This window comes from Cyprinus carpio, chromosome B19 (assembly GCF_018340385.1).
Source record: "Cyprinus carpio isolate SPL01 chromosome B19, ASM1834038v1, whole genome shotgun sequence".
NCBI lineage: Eukaryota > Metazoa > Chordata > Actinopteri > Cypriniformes > Cyprinidae > Cyprinus > Cyprinus carpio.
This window is the reverse complement of record NC_056615.1, coordinates 22,013,095-22,026,757: the sequence shown is the minus strand read 5'-3', so window position 1 is coordinate 22,026,757 and position 13,663 is coordinate 22,013,095. Positions and strand designations below refer to the sequence as shown.

At 34.3% G+C, this 13,663-nt stretch overlaps 1 protein-coding gene and 1 pseudogene across 1 annotated transcript; both read left to right on the top strand.

Annotated features, from left to right (window-relative positions):
* The first annotated feature begins 895 nt into the window (after positions 1–895).
* LOC109081895 (nuclear GTPase SLIP-GC-like) lies at positions 896–11,653 on the top strand. The gene is made up of 19 exons (XM_042745991.1): positions 896–997; positions 5,113–5,178; positions 5,279–5,311; positions 5,385–5,447; positions 5,925–6,190; positions 6,622–6,837; positions 6,933–7,178; positions 7,307–7,413; positions 7,516–7,555; positions 7,852–7,935; positions 8,178–8,271; positions 8,442–8,578; positions 8,680–8,844; positions 8,936–9,093; positions 9,804–9,927; positions 10,141–10,249; positions 10,472–10,605; positions 10,698–10,782; positions 10,915–11,653. Exons 3-19 carry the CDS (start codon positions 5,299–5,301, stop codon positions 10,968–10,970), a joined length of 2,097 nt encoding a protein of 698 aa, XP_042601925.1. The 5' UTR covers positions 896–997; positions 5,113–5,178; positions 5,279–5,298; the 3' UTR covers positions 10,971–11,653.
* Positions 11,654–11,785: 132 nt separating this feature from the next.
* Positions 11,786–12,852, top strand: LOC109064475 (annotated as a pseudogene).
* The last annotated feature ends 811 nt before the right edge of the window (positions 12,853–13,663 follow it).

Here is a 13,663-nt window from a genome sequence, read left to right as displayed (position 1 = left end):
AGCAAAAAATATAAACCTTGACAAAAAGTAGTCTCTGAGAATGCCTTAATATACTGTACATTTACATCCACAACCTAATAAAAGTAAACAATTATGTGTAAAAACAACTAGGGAATTCACAAGCCTCTCTATAGAGTCCTATACAGGAATCTAGTGGCTACACCATGAAATTACAGGTTTTTTTTTTTTTTTTTTTGCTCTCACCAGGAGGTGCTAATCTGCCTTCACAAATTAGATTTTAAAGGCCTAGTCTCTATTTTAATCTGAAATACTGCATTAATTGAAAAATAATTGTAAAAAATGTGATTTTTTTTTGTACAATTTTCAATGGGAAAAAATTATCATAATTATTGCATAAATATTAATTAGTACCATGAAAATCTCATCAAAATACAAAAGAAAAAAGAAAAAATATCATTGAAAAAAAAAATATATAAGACTGATTTTACTGAAGGAAAAAAAAAGTTACATTTCAGGTGTCCGGTCACTTTTGACCGTGAAGACCATGAGTGTGACTCTCAAATGAGGAGCGCACATAGCTTTAGTTTGAAGATGTGATGCAGTTTTTATAAGGTCAGAAATATAAACATAATACTTGTATTTTTTATGCTGATGAAATTATTTTTATAGAAATATAGGGAAAAAGGTGGGAAAAGGTAATATGTTATTTTCAGGCATGTCATATTTCCTAAAGACAAAAATGTGTACTCAAAATAATACCCACATTATGTATAATACTATACTGATATTGTATATTAAAAACAGTCAATTTTTTTGCAGCGCAAATTACGATTATTTCTGTTTTATGACAAGGATTATATGTAGTTGCAGTTTGCACACACACACCCACACACATCCTGTGAGCTGAGATATCCACCACATCCGGTGTGAACAAAACAAAGCAGCATGAAAAGGAAAACAATACTTTAGATTACAGTATCAAGATACAACTGACAGCTGAGATTCCTGAGACACACATACACAGACAACGGATAGGGTAAGCTTATATAAAATTGTAGTCTGGTCCATATTCTAAGTTTTTTTAGTTTTTGTGGTGGTGAGTGTTGGGGAGGATGGAGTGGAACATCATCATCATAAACTACAACCGTAAAAGAGAAAAGTCAGTACTTATATACAGGGTTGGGCAAAGATACATCAAAATGTATTTTAAAATAAAATATCAAATACGTTCATTTTATGTATCAAAATAAATTACTGTATTTTTGTATTTTAAAAATACTAAAATATACTTTTACATAGGAGTGTGAAAATTTCTTCGCAAACATTCCATCAGTTGGCCTATTTGATCTATCCCTTCACCATTATACTGACTCAGCTGATGAAGTACAACAATGTTTGATAGCACTTTTCTCTGCCCGAGTCATGCAATAAATCTGACAGCTTTGATGCTGTTTCATGTCAGGTGTTAGTGTTAGATTACATGTGTTAGTATCTGTTGTTTCTTTCTTCACTTGTGTTTTTGAAAATTCTGTACAGAAGATGTGTACTAGCGCCCTCTACCATATAACAATGAAAACACGGATTCTAGGAGTACAAGTATAGCTCAAATATATTTAGACTTTTTTGTAAGTATAAGTCAAGTATACTTAAATGTCATTTTAAGTATATTTCTGAGGAGTGCATAAAGCCCATTTCTGAGAAGTACATAAAAAGTAAACTAAAAGCATACTTTCCTATTTTTAGTTTAAAAGAAGTATACTAATAGCAGACTTGAATAAACTTCTTTTTCATAAGGGTAGTCTTCCTGGTAGAACCTACTTTTCTGTATCTTGGATGATACGGTGTCTGGACGGTGAGTTACAATTTTCAGCAGTTTTTTTGGTGAACTGTTCCTTTCTATGTATTTCTACACAGAAATAAAAAGAACACTTGGAGATGCACATAGAAAAAAACAAACGGCCATTTCATCTCAGTATATGCTCATTTACCTAACAGACCTGAATGATTTACCTTCAACTTTGAAAGGGCAAATTTTGCCTACAGACAAAGAACAAGATTTGATTTTAATTTATTTATTGATGTTTTTTTTTTTTAAGTATTTTTGTTATAAAGTTTATTGTTTTTTCATTCATCCAATTAAAAAAATGTGGGTAATGATTCTATATCTATAGAACAGCATATTGACTCAGGTCCCCTCAGTAAAAATTGCAGTACAGGGTTAATTTACAGTGAAGCACTAAAAGAAAGTGTGTAAATCATAAATTCATCTTACTCAAGTACAAAGTCATAGCTGACAGGAGGCAAGTAAATCCAAATCTGTTTACCTTTAATCTGCCACTACTAAAGGAAATAATCACTTGGTAATTTAGGCGGTCTGCAAGCATTTTCTTTATTTAAAGCTGCAGTCCGTAACTTTTTTTGGTTAAAAAATGATCCAAAAATCATTATTTGAGCAAGTACACTTGCCCCGTCAGTGGATAAAATTCTTGAAGTAACGTTAAGTCGGCTGCAAACAATGTCACTTAAGCATGAAAAAAATATATGGTGTATACATATGGTGTATCATATGTTTACATAAAAATCGTACTTTAACTATTTTTTACCAAAATAAGGAGGCATGAGCAGTAGCACTATAAACACATGTAATTTATGTATCATTCATACTTGCAGCTGGAGGGCACCCATAATTCATGCTGCAGCTGGAGGGCACTCATAAGTTCTATTAATTTTGTAATGCATATTTGGGATTTTCTGAAAATCCAAATATGCATTACAAAAGTAATAGAACTTATGATGCTCCAGGAACTCTCTAATTCAGGCTGCAATCTGCTTTAATTTTTGTGGCCAAACTTCAGTTTTTTTTTACTTGTAGGTGAGGGTCAGTTGTACAGTGTGCGGGAGTGGTGTAGAGCAAACTGGACTGGTTTTGTAATGTGTTTAATTATTTATGTTAAAACATATTTTTTGTGTCGGCTTACTTATTTTTTTCCTTTTTTTTTTGGTATTTTATTCTGTTTTCCTTTCTTCACAGCGCTGCAGGTGCGTGATGTGACGATGTATGAATCCTCATGTTCTGTTGTTTGTGCTGTTATTTGCAAATATTTTTAACAGGTCACACACTCACTTCTGAACAATAAAACACGTAACAGGCAAATAAAAGTGCAGTCACAGATATTTATTGCAAAAACTGACCATAAAGCAGCAGTATAAAAGCATTACAAACAAGTTGTGTTGCATTCCAAGACTTCTGAAGCCATTTGATATCTTTATGTGAAGAAGAGAGTAAAACATAAGGTTTTAATCAATGAAAACGACCCCGCTCCGTGAATGCACTCACATCTCATTCAAAATGATACTCCCGTACTTTAGCATGATGCAGTTGGTCATGAAACACACAAGAGCCAATGACATTTCACAACCAAGGTTGATGTATGGCTTCTTCTGGCGGTAATTTTTGAATTTGCGCACAGACTGCACACACACAGGATCTGAGCTTTACGGCGGGTGGAGACAGTATGGCTATGATGCCATAGCATCATTAAACTAACATCTAACAATGGACAAAAGTGTTTTTTTTTTCTCTGACTCCATAGCTGCTGTGTAATTTGCCATCTGACTAAGCATGTAAAGAATTTAGGGGAAGCATTTAAATAATCCTGTGACTGCATTATGCTTAATTTAATTGTGAATCGAATCGAATCGTTTTAAATTTGCAAAAATTGTTCTTGAATCGAAACGAAAACCTATGAATCGTGAATCAAATCGATTCCCTGTCTACCCAAAAGATTCACTGCCCTAATGTCTATTACTCTCACAAATCAATCATTTTGACTCTGAAGACTTGGAATATTAATGATTAAAAAAAAATATGACTGTAGTTTGTACCTGCCTGTTATATGCTGTGTTTTATTGACAAATGGTAGGTTCATTATTGGATGAAGAAAGCTCACATGCAGTCAGTGAGGTTGACATTGTGTCAGCTGTAAATTCTCTTCAGGTGTCAGACCACCAAGACCAGACTGCATCCCAGTTTCCTTCTATAAAGACAACATTCAGGTCATAATTTCATACATAAAGATGCTCTATGACAGAATCCACAGAGGTGCATTAAACTGCTCAGATATTTTTTAATTAAACTCTGAAAAGTCCACATGATGATAGTCAACACTTCTTTAACGTTGATTAACTCATCATGGATACTATTCTGGCAAGAATTCTAGAAGACTCTTCCAAAGGGGTGAATAACAAAAGATTCTGCTGCTGTCATGATCACTTTCAAAACACATTACACTTTAATAAGTCTAAGTCATATTAAGGATTAGCTGGAACAGCAAAAACGTCCAAACCTGACTCTGATCCAAGATCTTCTCATTATAGAAAACCTCCTCAGTGATGCAAAAGAAGTTTTTTCAGTGGGGAAATACAAAGTACTGCAGCAGAGCTGCCCTTTGACCCCAGGACGCATTACACTGGGCTCTGAAAAAGCTACGCCTCACAGCTATTTGGACATTTAGAAAACTTTGCTGGTGTTTTTATTTTCAAACAAAGTGTGATAGTTTTTGCTTTCAACCTGAGGACCTATATGGTCAGAGCTATTGTGGAGAACATTACTAATGAAGTATATGAAATGGAGATATTATCCAGAGTAATTATCCATTGTAAGGATGAGGTCTGTGATGAACATTGATGCAGGTTAGGAAATACTCTCAATTTAAAGTGACTCGTAGTTCTTGTGTTTTGTTCAAGAGCAAAAGTGATGAGCTAGAGCAGAGAAATGTTCCCTAACTCCATTATTAAAGAAAACTCAAACAAAGAAACAACTAAAAAGTAGTTTTTTTCCTATATATTTGTACACTTTGTCTCATAAGTAGCATTATGAAACAAAATTGTGAAGGAATGTACATAACTTTATCTAATATTTTCCTGTTGATCTCTGTGAGCTGCTTTGACACAATCTGTTTTGTATAAGGGCGCTACAGAAATAAAGGTGACTTGACTTGTTACTCATCTGAATTTCCATAAGGAAATGCAGTATCTGCTGATTAGCGACGGTATTTCTGTACATATCTTTGAGGACAAAATAATTAGTGAAACTGTACATTATTTATTTTGTGCTTTAATTCACTATTTTTTTCTTTACTGGTTTTATAGATCAGTCTTTTCTGAATAGACCTCCACTGGGTCCTGTACCATCACAATCTAGAACTTGCTCTGATAGTGAGACAATCAATTTTGTTATAATCAGAACAAAAAAGTTCTTAAAAAATTGGTAAGAGGTAAAAAATGTAACATCTTTAATATGTTCTTTCCCCTCCAGGACTTCCCATCGATCCTACAATGGCTAGCCAAGGTTTGCAAATTAAAGATCATTGTACAGTCTGTGATTAAGGACAAAATAATGAGTGGAATGAATTCTCTGATAGGTACTAAAAGAAAACGAGATCATGAATCATCTGACTCGAGTATAGAGACAACACTGACAACAGGCAAGTAAAATCTGAATCTGTCCACCTCTAACCTGTACTAGTAATTAATCAATTAGTTGCCTATAAAAGGTCTGCAGAATCTAGACATGCACACTAACTTAGAAAGGTCATATCACATCCATCCATCCATTTTCCAAACGGTTTATCATATGTAGCATCATGGGGATGCTGAAGCCTATCCCAGTCTCTCAGGCCATGGTCAAAGAAACACCCTGGACAGATGCCCATGTGTACCATTTTGAGTCCAGCACCTGAGCCATAAATGCTACATGACTGAACAATATATATTAGAATTACATGCCACTGGTAAAACATATACTATAATAGAATTAAACATCTGTTACTTATGTTGCTTAGAAAAATTTTATTTCATCAGAAACATGCCTGTGTGTATGTGTGTGTGTGTGTGTGTGTGTGTGTGTATACAGGCACACCCATTGTCAAGCCCATTGTAACTCTCTTCTTTGTTGTACACAGATGTGATCATGGAGAATGCAAGGCAAATTCTGCAAAGAGTCACTAAAATCTCAGACCTAATCGATAAAGGCAGCAGGAAGAAGGCAACCATAGGGATTTTTGGAAAATCAGGAGAAGGAAAGAGCTCCCTTTTAAGTGCAATCGTTGGGAAAAAGGAACTATTACCATCTGGTTGTTTTGGTGCCTGTACAGCTGTTGTTACTCAGGTGGAAGCCAATCTGGATGACTCCAACTACACAGCAGAGATCGAGCTATTCTCTAAAGAGGTTTTCCTCATTGTGTCCTAGCATGCCTTTAGTGAGAGTTCTTTATTCATGTTTTTTTTTCTTCCTGTAAGAGTAAATTCCCATTTGTAAATTTTATGGGTCAGGCTTCCGGTCTCATCCTCGTCCAGCTATTTTTACCCACACAAAACAACTCAAATTGCTGCTTGATGTCGCAAATTGGTGGGTCTTGCCATATTATTTTCATGTATTATCTTAATTATGAGCACACTCATTTGTAGTGCAAACAGTTTTACCATTTACTGCATGTTGTTATTCTTCTCGTTATATAGCAGATAATGAACTGGAAGTCTCACCCATAAGCTTACTTCCGTGTTGAAGTGAAAGGTGGATAAATATGTAAATAAACCAGACTGGACGGAACAAAACCAAGCATTATTTTTCTCTATACATTGTGCTGTGTACCTCTGCAGGAGTGGGAGAATGAGCTTAAAGAAGCTTTCAAAGATATAAAAGATGAAAGTGAGGAAAGGAATGAGGACTTGATTGAAATTGCTGTAGAAAAGATCACTGCGCTGTATGGAGATGATGCAGACCAGAAAACATTAGAAGAGCTCCAGAATGATGAAAAATTTACTGAGATTGAAACCTTTTTGTCTATCAGTAAGAAAATAATCTCAAACAGTAATGTAAGTTTCATGTTTAATATTTTACAGTAAATGCATAATGCATTGCTAATTTGCTTTTCAGCAAAGTAAAACATAGCAATTTATCATCTCAACAGCTCTCTGAATTTACCAACGAAGCTGCAAGTTTCATACAACACAGTGAGTCAAGTTCTGGTGACTGGTTCTGGCCGCTTGTGAAGAGCGTGACGATCAAGATTCCAGACTGTCACAAACTCCTGGAGCACATTGTACTTCTTGATCTTCCTGGTACTGGAGACTGCAATAAGATTAGAGATGACCTGTGGAAAAACTGTAAATATATTTTCTACACTCTTTTCATGAAACATTTTGTCATATACACTGTAGAATCTATTGTGCTAATATAAACCATAACTATGTCCTATTTTAATTCTTGTAGAAACTGAGAGAGTGCTCTTCTGTGTGGATTGTAAGCACCATCAATCGTGCAATCACTGACAGAGACCCCTAGGGGATGTTAAAACACTGCATTGAAGAACTGGGACCAGGAGGAAAATGCAAAAGCATCAACTTCATCTGTACAAAGACTGATGATATCAATCTAGGAGCGTATATTAGGTATTTTGTGAATACTATAGGAAATGAAGGGCTGGGAAGTGGTCTAAATCTGAGTAATTACAGTAATCTTGTAGTAAGCAACTTTTTAATATTCCTTTTTAGATCTGCACGGCTTCCAAGAGACCAAATCCCAGAAGACAAGGTTTGGAAAATGTAGAAGGAACATACTAGCAGTGTTTCTGTAGTATGGCCCCTTTGTTTTCATAGAGCAGTACTTCATTTAACTGTCAGTTTCCCCTGTTTGTACTGTTGGTTTTTACTAATGTCAGTGAGGGCTCATATCACTGTAACTGCAATGTAATGAATATAATAATTTACTGAGATGAAAAGAATCTGTATAGTTCATAATCAACCCATGGATCAGTTTTACAATAGATTTACAGTATACTCATACATGCGTATGCGTGTGTGTGTGCTTTGTTTTTAATTATTCTTTAGGATCAGAAAAAAACATGCATTCTTCATAGAAATGAACATGCCAAGACAAGGGTCAAAGAAAAGTTTGAAAATTCTGACATCAAGGTATTAATTCTTGCCTAATTTTCTTTATTACCATTACGTTTTAAAAACTCTGTTGATACATGATTTTTAATTTGTATTTTATTTTCTGGCAACACTTTATTTTCATGTTCCCTTTTCAACATTCTGTTGACAATAAGTACCATTGCACCTACATGTCCACTAGCTCTCAGAGAATTTAACAGAATGTGTTAAAAGGGACCATCAAAATAAAGTGAAACTTTTTTTCCTTTTTTTTTTTTTAGAAAATATTCAACACTGACAATCAGTTTCAAGTTTTTACTGTAAGTTCCAATGCATTCTTTGACAACAGTTTAAATCTGGAATCAAGTGAAACAGGTAAACTATCCTCTGTCTACTGCTTTCATTTTACCACTTTATTCATTCATGAGAAAATTCAAAATAAAACTTGTAAAACTGTTGCATGAGTATTTTTAAAAATATTTTTATAAAGCGAGATAAAGCACTGACCAAATGAGCCCAAATCACATCCTTGTGTTTATTTGTAGAAATCCCAAAGCTGCAGGATGATCTGAGGAATCTTAACAAGAGCATTAATATAGAATTGACCAGAGAGTATGTCAATAAAGCAAAGGGAGTTTTGTCCTTGATCCATAGTGACCAGCTGGATAATGACAAAAAAGTGGTACAGAATCAGAATTAGAATTACTAGAATTAGAATGTCTTCAGATTGCTGCCACTGTGTATTATTCTGTAATTCATTGCTGTTACATGGATGTGTTTTAGATGGAAATGAAAGTCATCGAATTTAAGAAGAACCTAAAGGAGTCACTAATTGAACTGGAAAAATATTTTAAAAGCATTTATAAAGATCTGGAGCAGCATCTCTCAAAGGGAGTGGAAGAATCAGTGAACTCATGTGTTGCCTCCACAAAGAAATTGATAGCATCTGTGAGTGTGATTCAAATGTTTTGCACCATTTTAAAAATTACTATCCTTCCTTTTAACTTTTGAATTTTTATTTTATTTTTTTGTTACTCAGAATAAAGAGGGAAGAGGGTTCCATAAAATCCTTAGAGCTTTGTGCAAGAACTACGGATGCTATTGGTCAAAAAATTGGGATGTAGTTCTAGACCTGAACAAGTCATTGGCCAAACATTTGCACAAAAACATTTATGATGATTTCTGTAAGATTTTTCCGTAAGTTCTGTTTTATCATTCCATTTGTGTAGTTTAGAATAAAATACAACAAACTATTTACAATGCTTGTTGTTGATATTTAGGGCATTAACATGAGCAAGTTTTTTAATACCATTGTTGTTATTTATATTGTTGGCATTTTTTTTTTTTTTTTTTTTTTACAAATTGTTAACATTAAATTGGAGTACAAACTGGAGCACGGCTTGTAAAACTGGACCAACTGTACATATAGAACAGTAAACCAGCAAATGAGACAGATGCCCAGGAAGATACAGACTGGGTGTAGTTTTGTTGTGGCAGATTATTTGTGCTAGATTAATTTGAGGTCAAGTGTTTTCTCAAGGAAACAACATCCTTATGTTTGTCACATGTGGCATATATGCAGAACTCAAAAAATATGAGTGGGTTTGTATTGGTTTTCCTTCTAGTCTTGGGTCATTTAGGCCATCGGATACACTTTGTTAAGGACAAAAAGAAATGATTTGTTCACCTCCCAGGTCCTTTCTGGTCTGAATCTTTTGTTTATTTGTCATATGACAACCGCATAGGTTAGATAATAGCAATATAAAGCAAACTTTGTGTGTTTGGGGATTTAGCCTTTCCCATCACTATTTCCTTCCAGTAATTCTGAGAGTATATATTAAGAATTACAACTATGTTCTGTAAAATGTTTTTAAAATAAACTGCAAATGGATTTCTTTTGGCTGCAGTGTGACTGGAAAAACAGAAAAGTCAGTGCAGGAACAGACTGACAAGTTTAGTATCATCCAGAGTGACTCTGCTTACCCCAGATCTGACATTCTACATCACATTCACAACTTCATCAAAATCGAGGTGAGTTCAGCTGTCCTCTTGGGGACACTAATGGGTCACTCTATGCCTGTCTTCTGTTGAAGTCTATGTGAATCCTCATAATTAAGCAGGCTGGTTTTTATTATAAAGCAGCAAGCACTAAAACACACCAAACTAACTTTTAGTGGACAGATGTGAGAAGGGACTTGATCCTAGATTTTTCTGACTTTTTTTGGGCTTTTCCCCTTTTGAAAGGAAACCAAACTGAAGGCTGCACTCCACAGAGACATTGTTGACAAGAAGAAGGACATCTACTCATCAATACAAATAACAATTGTGAATGAAATGGCTTCTTGCTATCAGCGTAAGCTAGCATTAAGAGTTACAATTAATCACAAATAATTTAAATGTAAATTGTTATTTAATGCAGAAAAGAAAACACCTTTCATTAATAAAAAAGCCACCCTGCATGTCACAAAATACATTTCTTTCATGCAACGCACATCCAAGAATTGATTTAGTTCTTTGTTCTGATGTGTCTTTATGAGAAAGAGAATGAATGAATACGGAGTGTTGTTTATTTTAGAAGCTGCAGCTGTGAGAGGAACAGGATCCATGAAGAAAATGCAAGACCTGTTAATAAACACAGTCGATCAGAAAAAAGAAGACATGTTCGAAAAGGCAAAAACAGAAGTACTTAAAAAGTTCAATCACTTTAAGGTATATCTGATTTCAAATTCATTATGATGATCATGTATTCAGCTGTACAATGACTAAAGTGAAATGGAATCTTCTCTTGTTTCTTTGTAAAGATGGACATAAAGAGTACTCTTGAAAATGAACTACAGGAAACAATAGAACGCTCACACACACAAACCAGCAAAAAGAAATGGATGGGTAAGAATGTCATTCTACCACACCAAAGAAACAAGAGTTTAAACAAACAATCTTTTATGATGTGAAGTAGGTTATTGATGGATTAATCTCAGTCATTGCCTCATGTAATATCTTGTTATATGTCTTTTCTAGATGTCTCCAGAGAGATTGAAGAGCTGGAGAGACTTCTAGATCATCTGTCTGACTGATGCTTATCAAGCAAGAGAAACAGCACAAATCACAATAGAAACATAACTACTGTATTGTGCAACAAGTGTAACACATTTTCAGCCAATGCTTTGTTTTGTTTTAGAGTTTTTTTTTTTTTTTTTTTTTTTTTTTTTTCCTCAAATGTGTTATATATTTTTTTCCGGTACATTTGTTTGCCAGCTGTATTTTGTCTTAAGTTGTTCATTTTCATAAAATTTCTGAACTTTGGGTTTTATTATAGGGTGGCATATGATATACAAACTGTATACTGATTTGTTGTTTTTATTATAACTGTTTTACAGCAAGACATGTAAATTACATTTAAAAACGTAACTGTTTAGTTTTCAAGAACCTGAATACATTTGATTCATTTACAGTATAGACTGGAATGTAATTGCAAAGGTCTTACTGAAACATATTTTTCTAATTTATTGATGTATTTACAGTATTAGAAAAGCTTTTAGCATAAAATTCAGATTAAAAAATAAAGTCTTCCCAATTTTGACATATACTGTATCTGAGTGAAACGACCTCAAAAAAGAAGAAACTAGTAGGATGGGGCTTGACTGTCAAGCAACTGAGTGGATTGTACAAAGTGTATAATGTTTGCTGATTGCTGCAATTGTTGCATGTGAGTGACAAGTTGTTGGTGGGGAGGGATTAAAACCATTGATTTATAACAGAGAACAATTATACACAACATATATATAGATCCATGATTGAAATTCATGTGGTTATTGGACACCCTTACTGTCGTTTTCACACCTGCAACAGCCTCAGCCTAAGGGCAAACACAGCACTATGAAAAAAGAGAAATGCAAACAATTTGCAAACTCCTATATTTCCTGAGTAACACACTTAAATGTTGTTTGAGTCAACATCAAAACTACTGCTGCTGTTGTTCATAATGTACCTCATCCAAATATGAAAATGCTGATACTGTTGAAATGTTAATAATTATTAATTGATAAACTGTCTTCATCATAAAAACCATGTATGCAGTTGTGACCTTGCAAAATTCAGAAGAGGTGATGGTGGCAGCATCAAACTGGTTGAGCATAGACAAGAAACAATGTTACTGGCCTCCATTCAAATCAACAGAGAAGTGTATAAAAGCTGTTCAGATCAGAGATGAGCCTGCAATAGGATGGGAGAAATTAAATATTAGCTTTCATGGAGAACATGGTAAGAGCTACAATTTCAAAATTACATAAAAATTAAATGTAGGAATATTTATTGTTTATTCACTTCTCAAATATTTATTTTATTGCAGCCACTTTTGATCAGGCTAAGGAGCATCAAAAACAAGTTAAAGAACAGCATAGGTGCATACATTTCTTTTCAATTAATATTTGGTTAACAAATTTGTTTATACTTTTTTGCTTAAATTTTTATTATTATTTTTTTTTTAATAAAGGCCATTTCAATTAGCCACTGAATTTCCTGGAACAGCAAAAAGACAGAAACTTGAGTACACTCAAGGACTGTCAGATAATTAGTTTCACATGCCTTCTGTACCAATTGCTTCCAGAATGTCATCTGATGGTGAGTCAACATATTTGGTCATATAATCAAATAAATGAAAAGCTGTTGCTTGCTCTTTTTTGTACTTGCAATTCATTTTACACAACAGACAAGGATGAGCTCCTCCAAATGCTGAGAGACATTAAGAGCACGGTTCAGGAAAACTCTGCTATGTTAAAGAAACTACTCAAAGACAATATGGTTTCTGAGGTCCCCAGCAGTACCAGCCGGCCCTCTAAAGATGTTAAAACAAACCAAAAACTGCCTCTTAGAACCTTTGATGATGTGTCCTGGACTGAAAGAGAGCTCAATAATGTAAAAACACGCCAAAAATATGTGAGTCAACACAGCATTTAAAGAAATATACAGGGAAATATAAGGTCAGCCAATCATTATGACAAAATAAACAACACTTGTATCCTCAAGGGGTTTATTTTGCAATAATGACAAGCTGACTATACATTATCCTTCTTATACATGGCTAATTATCAAATAAAGACATAAATGGATATGAAATGTCGTTTGGAATCCATACAGAAATTAAATGTCATGGCAACAAAACAACAATGTTACAATTTATTTATTAATCTGCATTATTGTGAACCTGTTTTGATGGACTTGCTAGCTCACATATTTGAGAACTTTATAAGTTCTCTCTCACCCAGCTCTGGTTCTTTACAGTCAGTGCAAGATGGAGCAAATGAAAGATATAAAATTAGCATTGTTATGTTGGCATGAACAATAGACAGATATGAAGTGTAGAAATATATTTGACTGCCCATTATACAAAATATTTGACCATCCAATGCATCAACCTGGAGAGTCATATAATGATAATAATATAAAAAATATCTTTGCAGGTGAAGTATCTGTCAGGACTTGGAGGTTTTGGGCAAAAGGATGTAATTAAGTACATAATGCAACATGTCATAACAGATGATCTGGCTAAGGAGTTCAACTGGCAGGGGAGAGGAGATAAAAGACCCTTCTCTAAGCTTATTTTAGCAGATGTGATCAGAGGTAAACTTGCCGCTGCATGAACACTTTCCACATACTGTACCAATGTTTGGGTTTATTCTGATTTTGTCTGCAGTTGTCTAATGTGAAGACAACTTGTCTTCACATTAATTCACTTCAGTAGTGTAAGCATATAATTCAAGAGATGAGA

What these genes read in the sequence shown, in the direction of transcription:
- LOC109081895 (XM_042745991.1), top strand. An exon ending in AATCTAGGAGCGTATATTAG is followed by an intron (nt 7,414 to 7,515) that starts GTATTTTGTGAA and finishes ATTCCTTTTTAG; the next exon opens with ATCTGCACGGCTTCCAAGAG. An exon ending in TCTGGAATCAAGTGAAACAG is followed by an intron (nt 8,272 to 8,441) that starts GTAAACTATCCT and finishes GTTTATTTGTAG; the next exon opens with AAATCCCAAAGCTGCAGGAT.